This window comes from Hippocampus bargibanti, linkage group LG12 (genome assembly GCF_051943395.1).
Source record: "Hippocampus bargibanti isolate YZ-2025 linkage group LG12, ASM5194339v1, whole genome shotgun sequence".
In the NCBI taxonomy this organism is placed as follows: domain Eukaryota; kingdom Metazoa; phylum Chordata; class Actinopteri; order Syngnathiformes; family Syngnathidae; genus Hippocampus; species Hippocampus bargibanti.
In genome coordinates, this window is record NC_142745.1 from 12,081,638 (window position 1) to 12,098,172 (window position 16,535).

The following is a 16,535-nucleotide window of genomic DNA, read 5'->3' on the forward strand; positions in this document are numbered from 1 at the left end:
CATAATAAAACGAAACTTTATTGGTTAAAAACGTAATTCCACATTCACATCTCTGTGTCATCACCACCACTCTTCAGTTTGTTGCGGAGACTGTTAAGATGAAATGTATGTGTTACACATTTGAAATTTACTTAATACTTCCTGAATTCACAAAGTTCCGGGTAATGAATATAAAACAATCAACTTTGAAAAAAAATGCGAACATTTGACTCTCCAGTACAATTTTTGAAAACATGCATGAAACATCATTCACAAAGTACCCGTTTTATTGTGCGCTTTGGTTGGAACCTACCTGCTGAGGTAGGAGTGGACGTCTGAGAAGCCGTGATATTTCGCAAGTGGGAACAGGATGCCGGTAGGGCAGCGGCCTTCTCGCTGCCGGCAGAAGCTGCAGTTGCAAATGCCCCTGCAGGGAGGGCACTGCCACTCCTGACAATACACACACAAAATAAAGTGATTTTAGCCTCATATTATGTTTTTTGTGTTGACTAAAGCACTGGATGTCCTTTTCCTTTCTTCAAAATACAGAAAAGTCTCGTTATATCGATAGTCCCGGTTATATCGATACTATTTCTATGTATGCACGGAGAAAATTACATGCAAACAGGGTCGGATATATCGATAGTCCCGGTTATATCGATATTTTTTCGGACTCCCTTGAATATCGATATAACGAGACTTTACTGGACAGTAGTTCTAAAATATCCCAATGGGATAGAAAATATGTTGTCCCTCTTTTCAAGTATGTTTAGAACATCTCAGAAACAGGTGACGTCACCTATTTGACTATTTTGTGTGGATTTTTACATATAGGTAAAAATGAACCACAACATAATCAACTTGATTTTTTTTTCAACATAATATGAAGGTTAAACACAGATGATTTTGATAAACAAGACGTTTTGTCTACGGAATAGTCATTGTTAATTTTTTGCACGCTATGCTTATTTTTTTCATTGGTGATCCATATTTTAAAAATGAGGTGTTGGCAAAATTGAAAACAATTTATGAGATTTATATCATCACCCGTAAATTGGGGATTGATCTACAAAAATCACCAGGTAAGGAGCAATTGTTTTGGTATATTTTGAGATAAGTTATGACTACTGACGGAGAATAAGAAGTTATATTATAAGTCCCATGCTTAGCTGGCCAACCAAACAATAGGCCCACAGTCAAGGCGCAGATGGCCACAGCAAATCTGAGTGAAACAGAAACAGCAAGGTAAACTGTCAGCTTCATCTAAGAGATCCGGCCTTGAACAGAATTTAGGACTTGGGATACTCCTTTATCACCAAAGTCATTTACGGCTTGAACATCCTGCACAAGAGCTGCAATTAGCCAGGTTACAAACTTATCGGTTCATGGAAAAGACAATTAAAATACATATCTATGGTTTATTGCTTACAGCTGTTGGTGCTCAGAACGTGCAGAGGCGTGGTATTATAATCAAGAAAACTATGTTTTATTAATGTCTCACTTTAATTTGCATGTACTCTCAATAAATAGCTTGGCAGGGGGCCGCATAATTCAGACGTATATCATAGATGACTACGTTTCCTGCCGGCAGTAAAAGACAATCTTTCTGGTTCCGAGTCTATGTCCACAATGTCTGACTGTCACATCTCTGACAACTACCTGTGCGATTTTTGACTCATTTTGCTTCAGCTTCTGTCATGCAACAAAATGGAGTCCATTTTGTCACAAGTCTGACAAAAGATCATTTTGATTGATTAGCAAACAATCCAGGGTGTATCCCTCTCGTCTTGCTTGAAAGCAGCAAGCTTCGGCTACCTGTGACCTCAATGAGGATAATATGAACTACAACAACAACAAAAAATTAACGGAGAGTCAAAGTTCACAGAACAGCGCTGGGATGATGTTGGCTGCAGGGTCTAACCGGATCCAGGAGCGCCTTCTTGACATCCTCCCCGTATCGGTTCCTCAGACACGGCCCGCAGAACTGACCCTGGATTCCCCGACAGTTGTTGCTACGGCAGCACGTCTTTGTGTCCAATGTCTTTTGGCGACATTGATGGCATGTGGAGCCCTAGGGGGAAAAAAAGCTTATTTGAAACAATAGTTTTATTTATTTATGTTCTAACATATTTTTGGGATGTTTTTAGGGATCACTTTTTTCCCCACCTCGACACTTGAGTTCGAGTCACATGATAAATCAGTCTCTGCCTTAATTCAATAAATACCTCTACGATGCAATAAAGAAGAAAAAGAAGACCACATCCAAACGGTCTCAATTAGGTTAATTATTTATTTGCTCTTAAAAAGGCATCCCAAATTGATACTTTTGCCTGTAAATCAGCAGTGGTTCAAATTAAGACTTAATACACTATTTTATTCTTGATTTGGAAAATTATGATTGGCCAGAAAAAAAGGCCAATTCATCTCTACTAATATGAAGTATAACAAATAATTGAAAGATTGCTCCACCTGTAATTCATATCTTTGTTTGATGCCTTGATGGAGAAAGAAATTACCCATACTTCTTTCAGCAGCCATTTTAACTCATTCACTGCCAGATGATGTGCAAAAATGTGTCCACTTTTTGTCATTTTCACTTAAATTCCAGAATATTGAGTTTTAGGACGACATAAACATTCAATGCAGTGTGAGAAACATTAGGGTCTCGTCTTTTATTAGAAAAAAAATAGTTAATTCCTAAGTTATATGGTTCTGGAGTTATCTGAACTTGAAATGGGGGAAGCTGCACAAAATACAATACAGTACATACAGTGCCTTCCAAAAATCCACACAGGTGGATTCTATTTATCATCAACAGTCAGTTAGGACAACATTGGATCATTCAGTGAGCCTCACTGAACTTCTGGAGTGAGTTTGCTGCACTGAAAGTAAAGGGGCCGAATAATATTGCACGCCCCGCTTTTCAGTTTTTGATGCGTTAAAAAAGTTTAAATTATCCAATAAATGTTGTTCAACTTCACGATTGTGTCCCACTTCTTGAATCAACAAAAAAATAACATTTTATATCTTTATGTTTGAAGCCTGAAATATGGCGAAAGGTTGCAAGGTTCAAGGGGGCCAAATACTTTTGCAAGGCACTGTACATATTGATTTATATAGCGCTTTAACAACAGCTGAAGCTGTAACGAAGCACTAACATGGACAAAAGGCAAATGTGGCCCCCTCGTGGAAGGGAAAAAACATTGCCAGAGGTCAGACCAGCACTTTATCGGCACCCCCCGTCCGAAAAATTAAAACTTGAACGAATGGCGCTCGACATCACACTTTTTAATTCGCGTATAAATTTGGGAATGGCTGCGAATCAGGTCACAATTAATCTGTGATTTAAATTTTATTCTGCCAAATGGAATCAGCGACGAATGCAAAAAAACATATTGATCGACATCGAAATATGATGGAGACCATTTGATCTCATCCCGACCTCATGTAATTTTGCGATTTCCTCCAAAAAGGTGCCAACTGAGTGCCTTTAACTTGAAAATACACCATTCATTGGGGGTGGACCTACAGTGACTCTGTTGTAGACTTTCTCTGTCATGTGGTCAGCCACCAGTTGAAGCTCATCCTCCGTGATGTCCTCCACGGGTCGGATCACGTGAGGCTTGAGATTGTGCTGCGTGGTGCTACGCCGCTGCGGGGTTCGCCGTACCTGGAAGCCAAAGTAAAACACAATATGAAAGCAGTCAAGTTGACCGACACTGTCAAGGAAAAAAAAAAAAAAACGACCTCCAGTAGTTCCGCCTCCAAGCTGAGCCCTAGCTCGGCCTCCTGGGAGTCAGAAGGGTCCTCGCATCCCCCCATGGAACGGGTCTGGCGGCGGGATACCCGCTCCGGGTTCTTTCTGGGCTCCTTTACCGAGCAAGGTGGACGCTGCTTTTTAAACATGTTAATTTCCATATTATCCGGTGTATAAGGCTTATAATGTGGTGTTATAATGTGGTTATATTTGGAAAACGTTTATATATTTGGTAAACATTTTGTCATTTATTGAAGGTGCACCTTGTAGTCCGGTGCGCCTTATATATGGAAAAAGTTTGAAAATAAACCATTCATTGGGGTGTGCCTTATACGCCGGTGCGCCTTGTATACCAAAAAAACGGTATCTGGATGAATTTTTAAAAAAGGTCTTCCTGCAAGAAGATACCATCCTCAACCACTTAAGGACAAAACTGACTAATACTTCTCTGAAAAATGTCAATCAAAACTGAACATTATAACCTTTGTTCAAGGAATTTTGTTTTACATAGAACATTTTTATCAAATGTCTTCCATTTACTCACAGAAATGTTACTTTTGGACTTCTTTACTTCTTGTTTTTGAAAAAAACTGGCATCTCCTGACATCTTCTGCAGGTCTGCCATCAGCTGAGCCAACTATCCACAAAAGAGAAAACAGTGGCATTTTTTAATTCGATCTTGAGCAACGTTGTGATTTCTTTACCGGTGTTAGAGAACTATTTGTGGTTTACCATGGCTTTGTTTGCCTTGATGTTCAGCTCTCTCTTTGCCAAGAAACAGTCAGGTTCTTTCAAATGAACAGAGTTGATCTCTTTCACCAAACTTGTTTGGGTTCTCGCTTCTGCCTCTCCATTATTATCATCGTTGTAATCATCAGCATTCTGTGAGTTGTTGGTAGACAGTGACGATTGGAGTTCCATGCTCAGCCTGATGGTTTTAGTCATTGTGCTATTTTGTTGTTTGGAGGTAACAGAAGAAGGCCAATCTCCAACTTGACCTTCGTATCCATCTTCCAGGAGACGATTCTGAATTGAGGGCGAGCAAACCGGTTTCAATTCAATGCACCATACACCATTGACGTAGCATATTATGTGTACAAATATCTGTACTTTAAAGTGTGACAAATGTTCCTTTCTCTTAATATTTGTAATTTGACGCTATGTCAATGTCTTGACTTACGTTTTTCATTTTCTTTACATAAATTGAAAAACCCCTACGACAAAAAATCTAAATGATGGTTTAAATTCACCAGCAGGGACGACACTGTACCAATTATGACATGAGTCTGTCATATCTAAAAAGAGCTAAATTGTACTTCAAAAGAGCTATTAGGTCGTCTCTCTCTCTCTCTCTCTAAAAAAACTATTAAATTATCTCTCTCTCACACACAATAAAATGAACATTTAGTCTATTCACAAAAAAATGCATACCTGGTCGCAATGGTTGCAGAGCTCATCCTCACCAAAGCCATAAAACGTTTTTTCACTATCAGAGTCTTCAAGGAAAATTTCAACCACGTCCTTCCTAGTGTGGAACATCCTCGAAAGTTTCTTTCTGACGATTAAAATCACAGCAAAGGTCAAATAATGTTTCAAATAGCAATGTTTGTGATAACTTTTTAAATACGCCGAAGTAAGAAATGAAACAGGTGAGGTGATTTACCAATTGAGACGACTGATAGATAAAAGGATGCGCTTGTTTTGGTGTCATGGGTAACGCAATTACGATCGCAACATCTTTACACTTAAGCTCCGCCTGCGTCAGATCACACAGGTAGAAAAACAATCATCTTTTAATGGTCGTACCCAGTTTTCGTGGCCTCTTTCATTATTGTGGTTTTAATAGTTTGTAGTGGAGTTGATTTTCATCCATTATTTTAGTGTTTATTTTTAGTATTGTTATTTTCTGTCTCAGGATGACGCCTTGCGGGCTTTTTTACACTCCTAGTAGTGTACTATGAGGGTGCGAGCGCTGTGCAATTGTGAAGTTAGCTGCCACCTATTGGTAAATTCGTGTAATACACGTTTCTATTTTGCTACAGACGTGACATCACGTCTGGAATCGTTACCAACTCGAAAACCAGACTTCCTGAATACTCAGCGCGAGTCTTAAAACGTAAAATATAGCTAGATGCGGTGGAATCTTTGTAAAACACGCTGAGTAGAAGTCATTTCAAGTGATTTTACAAATTACGGACACAACTTGTCTAGAGGTGTCGGTTGTCCTTTAAGTTAAGTTGCTTCTCCTCCATATCGAGTGTTTCGGACATCCCATTTGGATGTTTCAGAGACACCAACCTAGCGAGATGTTATGCGCATGTCCCACAGGCAGGAGACCTCGGGGATGACCCAGGACACGCTGGAATACGATGTCAAACAGCTGGCCTGGGATTGCCTCGGGATCTGCCAGGAAGAGCTGGAAGCAGTGGCTGGGGAGAGGGAAGTCTGGGCTTCCCCACTAAAACTGTTCGTTGAAGGCTCTCAATTGTCCATCGTGATTCTTAGCATGAATTGTTTGTTCTTTATAAATGCAATGCGGCTTCTTTCATCAAAAGTCAGCTGCTATTGCTCCCAAAAAATGTAAACATTAAAAGAATAGCACAAAATAAGCAGTTAAAAAAAGCCAAATAAAGAAAAAATAAATTCAGTAACAATTTATTTATTTCGTACATAACGTCAATCTATATAACTTTAGTCATGTGAATTGTACCAAATGAATCGAGGACAAACGGCAAATCATGCAAAAAAAGTAACAGCATAATTCTTTGTACAAACTTACAACAAATGATACACACACACACACACACGCACGCGCGCACACACACACACACACACACACACGTAACATCCAATTTACGACCAACTCGACTTACAACCGCCCGTACTTAAACCACGACCTCCAGACCCTAATTTAAAAATTTTAATTCTACGCCTGGCACCGCAACGTGTACAACAATTTTGGCCATGTGATGACCCGGGGGGCGGGGGGGTAGTTTGCGAGTCATTTATCCTCCGAGTCTGTATTCAGTATTTTGAATGGATTTCGACTTGCGACCATTTGGTCGGAACGGAACTCAGTCGTAAGTCGGATGTTACCTGTATATATTAGATTTTTATTTACAGCTGTAATGTAACTAATGAGTAAGTAAATGTACCGCTTGGTAGAAAAAAAAATTGATCTGTCTGTTTTCCTGAGGTCCTTTTTCAAAGTAACTTTTGTGACGTGGCAACTGTTTCGATACCTAAACACTTTATTATATTGCTTGGTCGAAGGAGAAAAAAAAGCAAACTGACACATCTGATGACTTTTTTTTCTTGAAATCTACACCAATCAATTGGTTTCATGGTTGTTTTTATTACATGTAACCCGCCTCTTCCTCCAAGTTGTTTGAAATGCATATACAAAGAAGTAGCAAGGAAAGCTGCAAAGTGTACATTATTTTTAATCTCTCGTTTTATAATAATGTTCATCCCGCCGCAGGAGCTGGGTCACCAGCTTGATTTTTATTATTATTATTTTTTTAGTTTCCATCTGTCAGGCGATCTGCTGGTTCACAGAGAGTCCCACATAATCTGTCAATGATGATGATGAAACATATGGTGGTGTCCTGCAGTGACGGGGGAAAAAAAGTTCAAGCACATTTCTCCTCCTAATTTCCATTGGTCTCGGGGGCCGAAGCCGGAGTGGAAGGCGTGGATGAACGAGAGGCCACCGGAACCTGATCCCCGCTAGGACTGGATGCCGAGGCCACGGCGACATCGGAGGTTGTGAGCCCCACCGGCGACACCCCGGCGGCAGTGGCGGCAGCCGCCACTCTGGCGGCGGAGATGGCCGACACGGGTTTCGGCTGAGCTTGAAGTCCCGGGCTGCAGATGAGGTGGTGGCGCTCCCAGTCTTTGTGCTGGCAGAAGGAGCCGCAGTAGCGTGCCGCGTTGCAGCCGCTACACGTCTCGCTGGCTTTGCGGCCGCAGTTCCAACAACACTGTGACAAAAGATAAGGAGAGAGTGTGAGTAAAATCATGACGGAGCTTCATTTGTCATTGATTTTGATAAACCGGCTTGTATTCTACAAAGGAAGACGTGAACGTTCTCCTGGCTGACTTTGGTCAAGAAAAGTAGGCCACTCTGGACAGATGGTCAATCAAACTCGTGGTACAAAATTCAAAAAAACATTCTACGAAAGAGCATTAGGCTGCTAACCCACCGCACGACCGAATGATGTACAGTGATACCTCGGTTTACGAACCCCTTGGTTTACAAACTTTTCAGTTTACGAAGGTTACATTTATGAAAATTTTACCTTGGCATTTTATCTTGCAAATGTGTGCCTTTTTTCTCAGAATCTCTAAAAATATATATATTTCAACCTGGCCCTTATGCTCTTCCGTAGAAGTCAGGTATAATCTGCAGACTAAAAATCCTGTGTATCAAACGGGAGTTGAGAACAATTTGAGGGCGATTTGACGTTACCTCGCTGGAATCCTCTTGCTCATTGATAACCATGATGGCGTCCTCCTGCGCTTTCCTCTTGGCATCGGCCAGCGTCTTCTCCATCTTGGCCCGTTCGGCCGCGATCATCTCAAAGGCTTTTTGCTCGGCCTCAGCCACCGCCTTCTGCACTTCGTCCATGGCTTGCCTCTTCACTTCGTTCACCGCCTCCTCTGAGCATGGAAAGAAAAGATGCTATTCGGTCGGTTCGCTTGCGGGACAACGACAGGCGAGCGGCTCCTGCGGCGACTTCTCACCTGCTTTCCTCCAGATTTCGTCTGTGACGTACGCGGAGCCGGCTCGCGGGGCGAAATCACGTTGAGACTCTGCAGAGAGAGAACAGTCATGGCCTGATAAATGTTGAGCAGAGGTCTGGCACCGCCACCTTTGGACATTAGGGATATATATAGGGCCAGAGCTACCAGCAAAAATTTTAGTTTGCTGACGAAGTCTCTTGGATGAGAAGCGAAACATCCGACACCTTTAAAGAAGCACAGATGACGGCTGAAGAAACCTTTTCATTGTTGAAGTGGATGTTAGTACAGCTAACATCCGACTTACGACTGGCTCGACTTACGACCACCCGTACTTACGATCATGACCTCCAGACCCTATTTATTTTATTTTTTCAATTCTACACCTGGCACCGCAACGCGCCAGCAAGCCGGCAACGCAGAGGACAATTTTGGCCAGCCAGCCAGCATCTCACTCTCGCACAGCAATAAACCGTGTGATGGCACCAGGGGGGGGGGGGGGGGGGGGGGGTTGCGTGTCATTTAGCCTCCGAGTCTCTATTCAACATTTTGAATGGAGTTCGACTTGCGACCGTTTGGTCAGAACGGAACTCGGTCGTAAATCGGTTGCTACCTGTATTTCATTTAAAATAGCTTGTAAATTGATTTATCCTTCATATATAATAATACATTTTATTTACAAGCGCCTTTCAAAACGCTCAAGGACACTTTACAGTCATAGGATATTTTTTCTGTCAAGTTTTGCAATGTAAAATACTGCTGATTATCCTTCCATTATGATTGATAGTGTCAATTTCATTCGAACTGCATTGGATTGTATTGGATTGGATTAGCCTTTATTAGTCTCGTAGTGGAAAAAATTACATTTCACAGCAGTAAAGTGATGAAAATAAGAGGAAAGGAAAGTAGAAAAACAATACAGGAGCTGCTATAAAGGCAGCCACTCTTGATGCGCCATCTTGAAGTCAAAACAACCACAAACAAAACTAAAATAATATAACACAACACAAAAGACACAGACAGACATTCAATATTAAGCACTTTCTGCATCCTCTTTGTTGCATGAAGCAGTTCTAGATGTAATAGGAGAGGATCAAAGCGTCCTTCTCGCCAGTGGATAAGGGACGCCACGGTGTAATGTGCACGTCTGCTACAAGCTAAATGTTAAAAGCAAACACGAAACTGTAGCATCCATTGACATCGCCTGCCCCACGTAAATCCGCTTCAATTCCAAGCCGCATCCATCCAGCAATAGACTGTCCAACAACACCGACCTTTCCGCTGAACAAAGCGGGGCTGTGAAAATGCTGCCCATTACAAGCGCAAAAAAGCCCCCAGAGCTATTCAGTGATGACAGTCAAATGGCACTGACATTCCTACCAATCAAAAACAGTGCTGGCAGTCTTGGCGCTCAGCAGAATCTCCTCCTGGATGAATGTTGTGGCCAAAAATGCTGAAAAAACAATCCGCATCCGTTCCACATGATGCACAACAACTCAAAGTGACAAAAGTAAACAACAAAAAAAGCTTGTGAGAACACTTGCTGCCAACTGCCTACTCGGACGCCATCTTGGACTTCAATGCATTGATATAGTATTTATTTATAAATCCATGAATTGTTTTTGTATCCACAAAAAAGTCTGATCCCTTTTCTCAAGAGTTTTAAAGATGCATCCAATTGGAAGAAGGTTCCCCAGCCAACCTTCACTTTTGGAGCATCGAAATCTGCAATGCAAACAGGGGCTTTCACGTCTGGAGATGCAACAGAATTGTTGTTTATCGTCGTCTGATGTGAGATCTGACAGCCTCACAGAGGAATGTGTTTGGCTTGGACAGAGAGTGAGGGGGGGGGGGGGGGGGGTGTAGAGAAAGGCGGGCCTTACAAGCTGTGTCAACATTCTGTCACTGCCTGCAAATCTCTCCCTGTCTGAAAATCACCATTTCACTTATGCCATCCTATACATTCTGCATCGTATGCACTCACGGATCACAACAGCAGGTACGCTTGCAACATTTTACATCACAAGCGTGCTTTTATTTGATGTCGTAAACTTTGTTGATGCATTTTTTTTAAATCGCCCCAAAATTATCCGGTGGATGGGCTGTCTTCCCGGCTGTGTGGGAGCCCAGATGGTCCTCGCGCATTTTGGCCAGCGTTGTTACTCCGTGCACGCAGGACAGCCCTTCTGTGGCCGATATGGCCCAGGCCGGTCCTGGCACCTGTGAATGTGACTGCGGCCCAGTAAGAGACAACGCAAGGCTGGCCTGGCAGTGAACAGCTGATGTGCAGTTTATTCGGCGTCCACTAGAGGGCAGTGCCAGTCTTGACCTTTTCTGTGCAGCTTGGAATTGATGTTTTGAAGGGTCTCAACATCAAAATTTGTTTTCAAGCAATTGCAGACATAAGCCCCCACAACCACGCCATCATAAAATTATTGAAAGGAGTTTCGGCCATTTTGGGTATGAAGCAGCCAAATTCCAAATGCGGTGGGCAACTTTTATGAGTTTGACAATACTTGGAAAAAAAGCCCTTCCACGAGTGACCTCGATTGAAACAAAATGGTGTAAATATGTCAATAATACGAGACACGGAAAAACGTCTAAAGGACCAATGTTCCAAATTTGAGCTTGAAGCCTGCCATTTCAGTTTTGCACAATGCGCCGTCCCACTTTAACTCATTTACTGTCAGACGACGTGCCACTCCAGTGCCAGGGTTTTTGTCATTTTCACTCAAATTCCAGGACACACAGAATATTGAGTTTTAGGACGACATGAACATTCAAGACAGCGTAAGAAACCTTAGACTCTTCTTTCAGCAGAAAAAAAAACAGTTAATTCCTAAGTTATATGAGTCTGGAGGTATCTGAGCTTGAAATGGGGGCAGCAGTACAAAATGCGTATTCATACATATTGATTTATAGAGCGCTTTTTGGAATTCGGGGCATACACAAAGCAACGAGCATTATTAGGCACCCCACTCATTTTATGTTCATCTGATTGTCTTGAAAATATGTCCATCTTGATTTCAACAACAAAAATAAACAACAGAAAATCATCACTCGACTGCAAAGTGGGGGCTGATAGGAAGAGAACAAAATCCTTACCAGACTCTGCAGAATGGGGGCTGTGCGTTTTGGAGAAGGGCGCTGAGCCCCCTTTGCGAGCGTCCTCTTGCTCACTGGAACGCCGCCTCCAGTAGTTGAGCTCCTCACGGTCAGACTCCTGGCACCGGCGCAGGACGCTCACTGACCGCCGCGTCTTTTCCACCATGTCCACGATGGAGTTCAGCACCTGGATGCAACCGTGCTGATTTAGCTTTCATTTCAGTTCGATCCATTTGATTGATTATATGATTATATATCATTCGTACTGAATTCAGACACGGCCATGTGACGCCGCCGCTATTTAATAGGGAAAAGCAATTATGATGGAAACAGAAGTTTTGAACTTTCAGATTCTCCCATGTCATTCACTCATTCACAGCCAGACGATGTGTAAAAATGTGTCCACTCCAGTGTCAAGGTTTTGGTCAATGTCACTCGAATTGCAGGTCCCACAGAATATTGAGTTTTAGGGCGACATAAACATTCAATGCAGCATAAGAAACTTTAGACTCTCTTCTTTTATCAGAAAAAAGTTAATTCCTAAGTTATATGGCTCTGGAGTTATCTGAGCGTGAAATGGGGGCAGTTGTACAAAACCTTCCTGTGGAAGGGAAAAACATTGCCAGAGGTCTGACCAGCACTTTGTCAGCACCCCTCCCCACCCCTCATATTACATATAATACACACTAATTTATTCATGAATAACTAGTTTTCAAATTTAAAGTAAAAACTAATGACTGTAATTGTGGGTTACTGATGACAATTTACAATTTTGGTTGGGACTTTAGCAAGCATTATGGAATTTGACAAATTTGCTTTGCTTTTGCGGGCCGAAAAAATTAATGCTGTGGGCCAGATTTGGCCCTCGGGCCTTGACTTTGACGCCCATGTTCTATGTAATTAAAAAAATCTTGCAGACCCAGCAGTACCGACAAGCGCTCTGATTATTTTCCCCAATTAGATCACTTTTCGAGTTTCGGAGACTAAACCAGATCCACTGAGTACGCCAATTAAAACAGACTGTCTCGGTATAAGCCTGCTCAAGCTCACTCAGCAACACAACATTGAAAACGCTGAACACAACACTAACAGGATAATGAAACATGCTCATGTTCTGGATTAAATCTATAAAAATAAAGTGTCAAAGATCTCTTAGCCAATCAAAGGAGACACAAGAGACACTTACGTGATCTAGATGCCTCCATTCATCAGCCCACTCTCTGTCAGTCAGCCTGTGGTCAACCGGATCCTCTCGGTAGCCCCCGTTAGTGCCTGATTAAAAACACACACACAGGTCAGACCAATAATTAACATTCTTCTTCATACCGACGACGCCAAAGTCCGGTAAGCGCCGCTGTCATCATCATTCCAATCTGTAGCAATGACATCAGTGTCCTGTAAACACCTCCTTGAAATAATTTGTGTGTTTTTTTTCGCACTTCAATGACATCATTGTGGGTATGAAGGGATGAAAAAAATGAGTGAGATGAACGATGAGAAAAGGGGTGAAATAAAAGAGAAGCCTTGTGATTCAAAACAGACTTTCGGCACCCGGAGCCGGAGTACATCTGGAAGTCAGCTGTCAAACAACACACACGCACACACACACACACACACACACACACACACACACACACACACACACACACACACACACACACACACACACACACACACACACACACACACACAGGCCAAATGTCTCTGCTGGCACCCTCCCCTTGCGGAGCTCCCTGCGTTCCAGTAGGGAGACACTCAGGCTGAATGCAGTGGCTCTGATATTTAAACACAACCAGCCGCGCACAGTTTGCTATCATTAAAAAAATGCACACGCACACACACCCACACACGCACGAAAACGACATCGGAAAGCGCTAATCTTCGTATAACGTAGAAACAAACAGCCGACAAGAAGCCATATGCAAACTGGGCCCGTTGAGAAGAATGATTCCAATGTGAGCTCGACTCAGCCTGGTTCTCATCAGCGTTCATCAGTTCAAAGACATGCGTGTGTGTGTGTGTTTCCAGTTAAGTGGCGGCAGGCGGGCGGGAGGCTGTTAGACAAGGGACTGAGACCTCATAAACACAGCACCTCCACCAAGAACATATCAAGATGTGTATGTGTGTGTGTGTGTGTGTGTCGGCTACTGCAGTTTCCAACAAGAACTGACAAGCCCCCTGAAAATGGAGGGCAGATATACACCAGAATCCATCCAGTCGTTCACGGACAGCGTACCTCTGTTTATAAGCAACACACGGACGATACACTGAGTCCCAACCCAATTCATGGGGGCGCTCAACTAAGCAAACATAAGGAGACCACCCTTAATCAAGCGGGCTGAGATGATGTGTGTAAAAGAAAAAAAAAACATTTTTAGGGTAAACTCACAATGTGGGATATTCTTTGGATGCAAAAGATCAACATACGAATGGACGAGCTAGTGTGTGTGGTCTGCCTGGTGATGAAGTGCTGCCTTCAGGAGTGAAAATACAAGCTCTGCTTTGACCGGATTTTCCGGTGTATAAGGCGCACCCCAAAGCCTTGATTTTCTTTAAAAGATGACTCTGTGCCTTATACGCCAGTGCGCCTTATACACTGGAAAATACGGGTACTGTCTTTTTTGAAGGCACAGTAATTTCCACCCATATTTTAAATCTTCTTCTTCTTTTCCTTTCGGCTTTTCAGCAAATCAGTGTCCTCCATCTTTAGAGGTTTGATCCGCATGTTTGTTTTGGCCAAGCTTTTACCACCCATCTTTTAAATAGAATAATAAAATAACAGCTAGCTAGCTACATAGATAGCTAGATAGCTAGCTAGCTAGCTAGGGTCTTTTCCCGTGTGTAAGGCGCACCGCAAAGCCACGATTTTCTTTAAAAGATGACCATGTGCCTTATACGCCAGTGCGCCTAATACACCGGAAATTACAGTACTGTCTTTTTTGAGGGAACAGTAGTTTCCACCCATATTTTAAATCAAATAATAACTAGCGAAATAGATAGCTAGGGTATTTTCCGGGTGTGTAAGGCGCACACAAAAGCCTTCATTTTCTTAGACACTGCGCCTGATACACCAGAAAATACGGGCACTTTTTTTTGAGGGCACAGTAGTTTTCACCCATATTTTAAATAAAATAATAAAATATTAGCTAGCTAGATAGATAGATAGATAGATAGATAGATAGATAGATAGATAGATAGATAGATAGATAGATAGATAGATAGATAGATAGATAGATAGATAGATAGATAGATAGATAGGGTACTTTCCAGGGTGTAAAGCACACCCAAAAGTCTTCATTTTCTTTAAAAGATGACCCTGCACCTTATACACCGGAAATTACGGGCACTGTGTTTTTTGAGGGAACAATAGTTTCCACCCATATTTTAAATAAAATAATAAAATAGCTTGCTAGCTAGATGGGTAGTTAGCTAGATAGATGGGTAGCTAGCTAGCTAGCTAGATGGATAGCCATCTAGCTAGATGGATAGCTATCTAGCTAGATGGATAGCCAGTCATCTAGCTAGATGGATAGCTAGCTAACTATCTAGCTAGATGGATAGCTAGCTATCTAGCTAGATGAATAGCTAGCTAGCTCCACTAAATTTGGCCTTATAAATATTTATGTAGTCATACACATGTAAATTTACCAATACATGTATGGTCTTGCTACATCGTAGTTTTTCGTCTATCGCGGGTGGTTCCGGTTAGCATTAACAGTAATAAACGAGGGATTACTGTATCCGAAAATGCCTGACCTGGCAGCCTGGGTCTGTCTTTCATCTCTCGTATCTCCAATATACGCTGGCTGTGCTCACGGTGCAGGATGTGCGGCGCGGCGATGTCGTCCAGGGCGTAGTGCTGCAGGGGCGGCGGCGTCGGGTGCAGCTGGGCGTTGAGCGGCAGCGGGTGGGCAGGGCTGTGGCGGGGAGCCGGGCTGATGGTGCAAATGCGCTTGGCCGTGGGCTCCAGGGACATGGGCGGACGCTCGTGGAAACCGTTCTCCTTGACCCTGGAAGTCGGTAGCGGGTTTGGTCAGATGAGACTCTGTCAGATTGCCAAAAACATTCGGTCGTTCTCGCTAACCTGCTAGGACTGGGCCTCTTGAGAGCGGCGTCGGAGGGCTCCATGAGGAGTTCGGAGGAGTCAGGAGAGGAGGCCATGGTGGTGCTGAGTAGGAGGTGCTCATGCTGGGATAGGTACTGGGCCGGGGTCTGCTTGGCCGCACGTGCGCAGTGGACAAGCTCCCTTTGTAGCAGGGGAAGGTTCGCCTGGAAATTTCAAAAGGAGAAAACCACCGTTGGCATACAAAAATGCTTCTGACCATTTTTTTGCTGGGTACGGTTCACTCACATCTTCATTGCCACTCCATATATAGTTTGAGTGTCACAAAAAGCAATTGGAATTTGCAAACAATGTCATCCTGAAAGCGTATTTCACCCTATGAATCACAGTATGTTTTGAATTGTCTTTTATTGGAGGTACAAATTCATTACACAAGCATAGTACACTGTGTCCAACTTAGGAACGAGATATGTTCCGAATGGTCGTTCGCAAGGTGAAATTGTATGTAAGTTGCTTCAGTGCTATATTTTGTATGGAATGTATGTTTAAGGCTTAGATAAGTATGTTTAAGGTCTATATAAATACGTTTAAGGCTTGTAGAAGCAACCTGTACTGGTTTACAGTTAATAAAATATATGCTCTATAAAGATATGTACATGTACAACTAGACAGAATACTACATATGTTACTACAAAAATGTCCATATGTACTGTTGTTCGTATTTCGAATGCTAGTAAGTAGCAAAGCGTCTGTACAGTATTCAATGTATTCATGTATATTTGGCATTGCACTGCTGCTGGTATGTAGATTATTTTATTCATTTATTTATTTGTATTATCCAGCATATAAGGCGCACCGGAGTATAAGGCACACCCACAAATACGGTGT

The 16,535-nt window shown here is 42.5% G+C and overlaps 2 protein-coding genes across 2 annotated transcripts in view; both read right to left on the reverse strand.

Annotated features, from left to right (window-relative positions):
* Window positions 1-40: 40 nt before the first annotated feature.
* On the reverse strand, window positions 41-5,275 carry LOC148890500 (cell division cycle-associated protein 7-like). The gene is made up of 8 exons (XM_089010848.1): window positions 5,168-5,275; window positions 4,469-4,762; window positions 4,281-4,373; window positions 3,727-3,870; window positions 3,509-3,649; window positions 1,901-2,050; window positions 293-429; window positions 41-90 (listed from the first exon to the last, which is right to left on the reverse strand). Exons 1-8 carry the CDS (start codon window positions 5,273-5,275, stop codon window positions 45-47), a joined length of 1,113 nt encoding a protein of 370 aa, XP_088866974.1. The 3' UTR covers window positions 41-44.
* A 1,100-nt stretch (window positions 5,276-6,375) lies between these two features.
* cbfa2t2 (CBFA2/RUNX1 partner transcriptional co-repressor 2) overlaps window positions 6,376-16,535 on the reverse strand; it is a 33,410-nt gene continuing 23,250 nt past the window's right edge. Inside the window, exons 5-11 of the mRNA XM_089010925.1 lie at window positions 15,669-15,853; window positions 15,341-15,594; window positions 12,771-12,856; window positions 11,585-11,771; window positions 8,483-8,551; window positions 8,208-8,398; window positions 6,376-7,719 (exon numbers count right to left, since the gene is read on the reverse strand). Of these exons, the coding sequence (XP_088867051.1) occupies window positions 7,387-7,719; window positions 8,208-8,398; window positions 8,483-8,551; window positions 11,585-11,771; window positions 12,771-12,856; window positions 15,341-15,594; window positions 15,669-15,853 (1,305 nt within the window). The 3' untranslated portion in view covers window positions 6,376-7,386. The remainder of the gene's footprint in view (window positions 7,720-8,207; window positions 8,399-8,482; window positions 8,552-11,584; window positions 11,772-12,770; window positions 12,857-15,340; window positions 15,595-15,668; window positions 15,854-16,535) is intronic.

What these genes read in the sequence shown, in the direction of transcription:
- LOC148890500 (XM_089010848.1), bottom strand. Translation starts at nt 5,275, where the DNA reads ATGTTCCACACTAGGAAGGACGTGGTTGAAATTTTCCTTGAAGACTCT. An exon ending in AGTCCAAAAGTAACATTTCT is followed by an intron (nt 3,871 to 4,280) that starts GTGAGTAAATGG and finishes TTTAAAAAGCAG; the next exon opens with CGTCCACCTTGCTCGGTAAA. An exon ending in AAGTCTACAACAGAGTCACT is followed by an intron (nt 2,051 to 3,508) that starts GTAGGTCCACCC and finishes TTTTCCCCCTAG; the next exon opens with GGCTCCACATGCCATCAATG.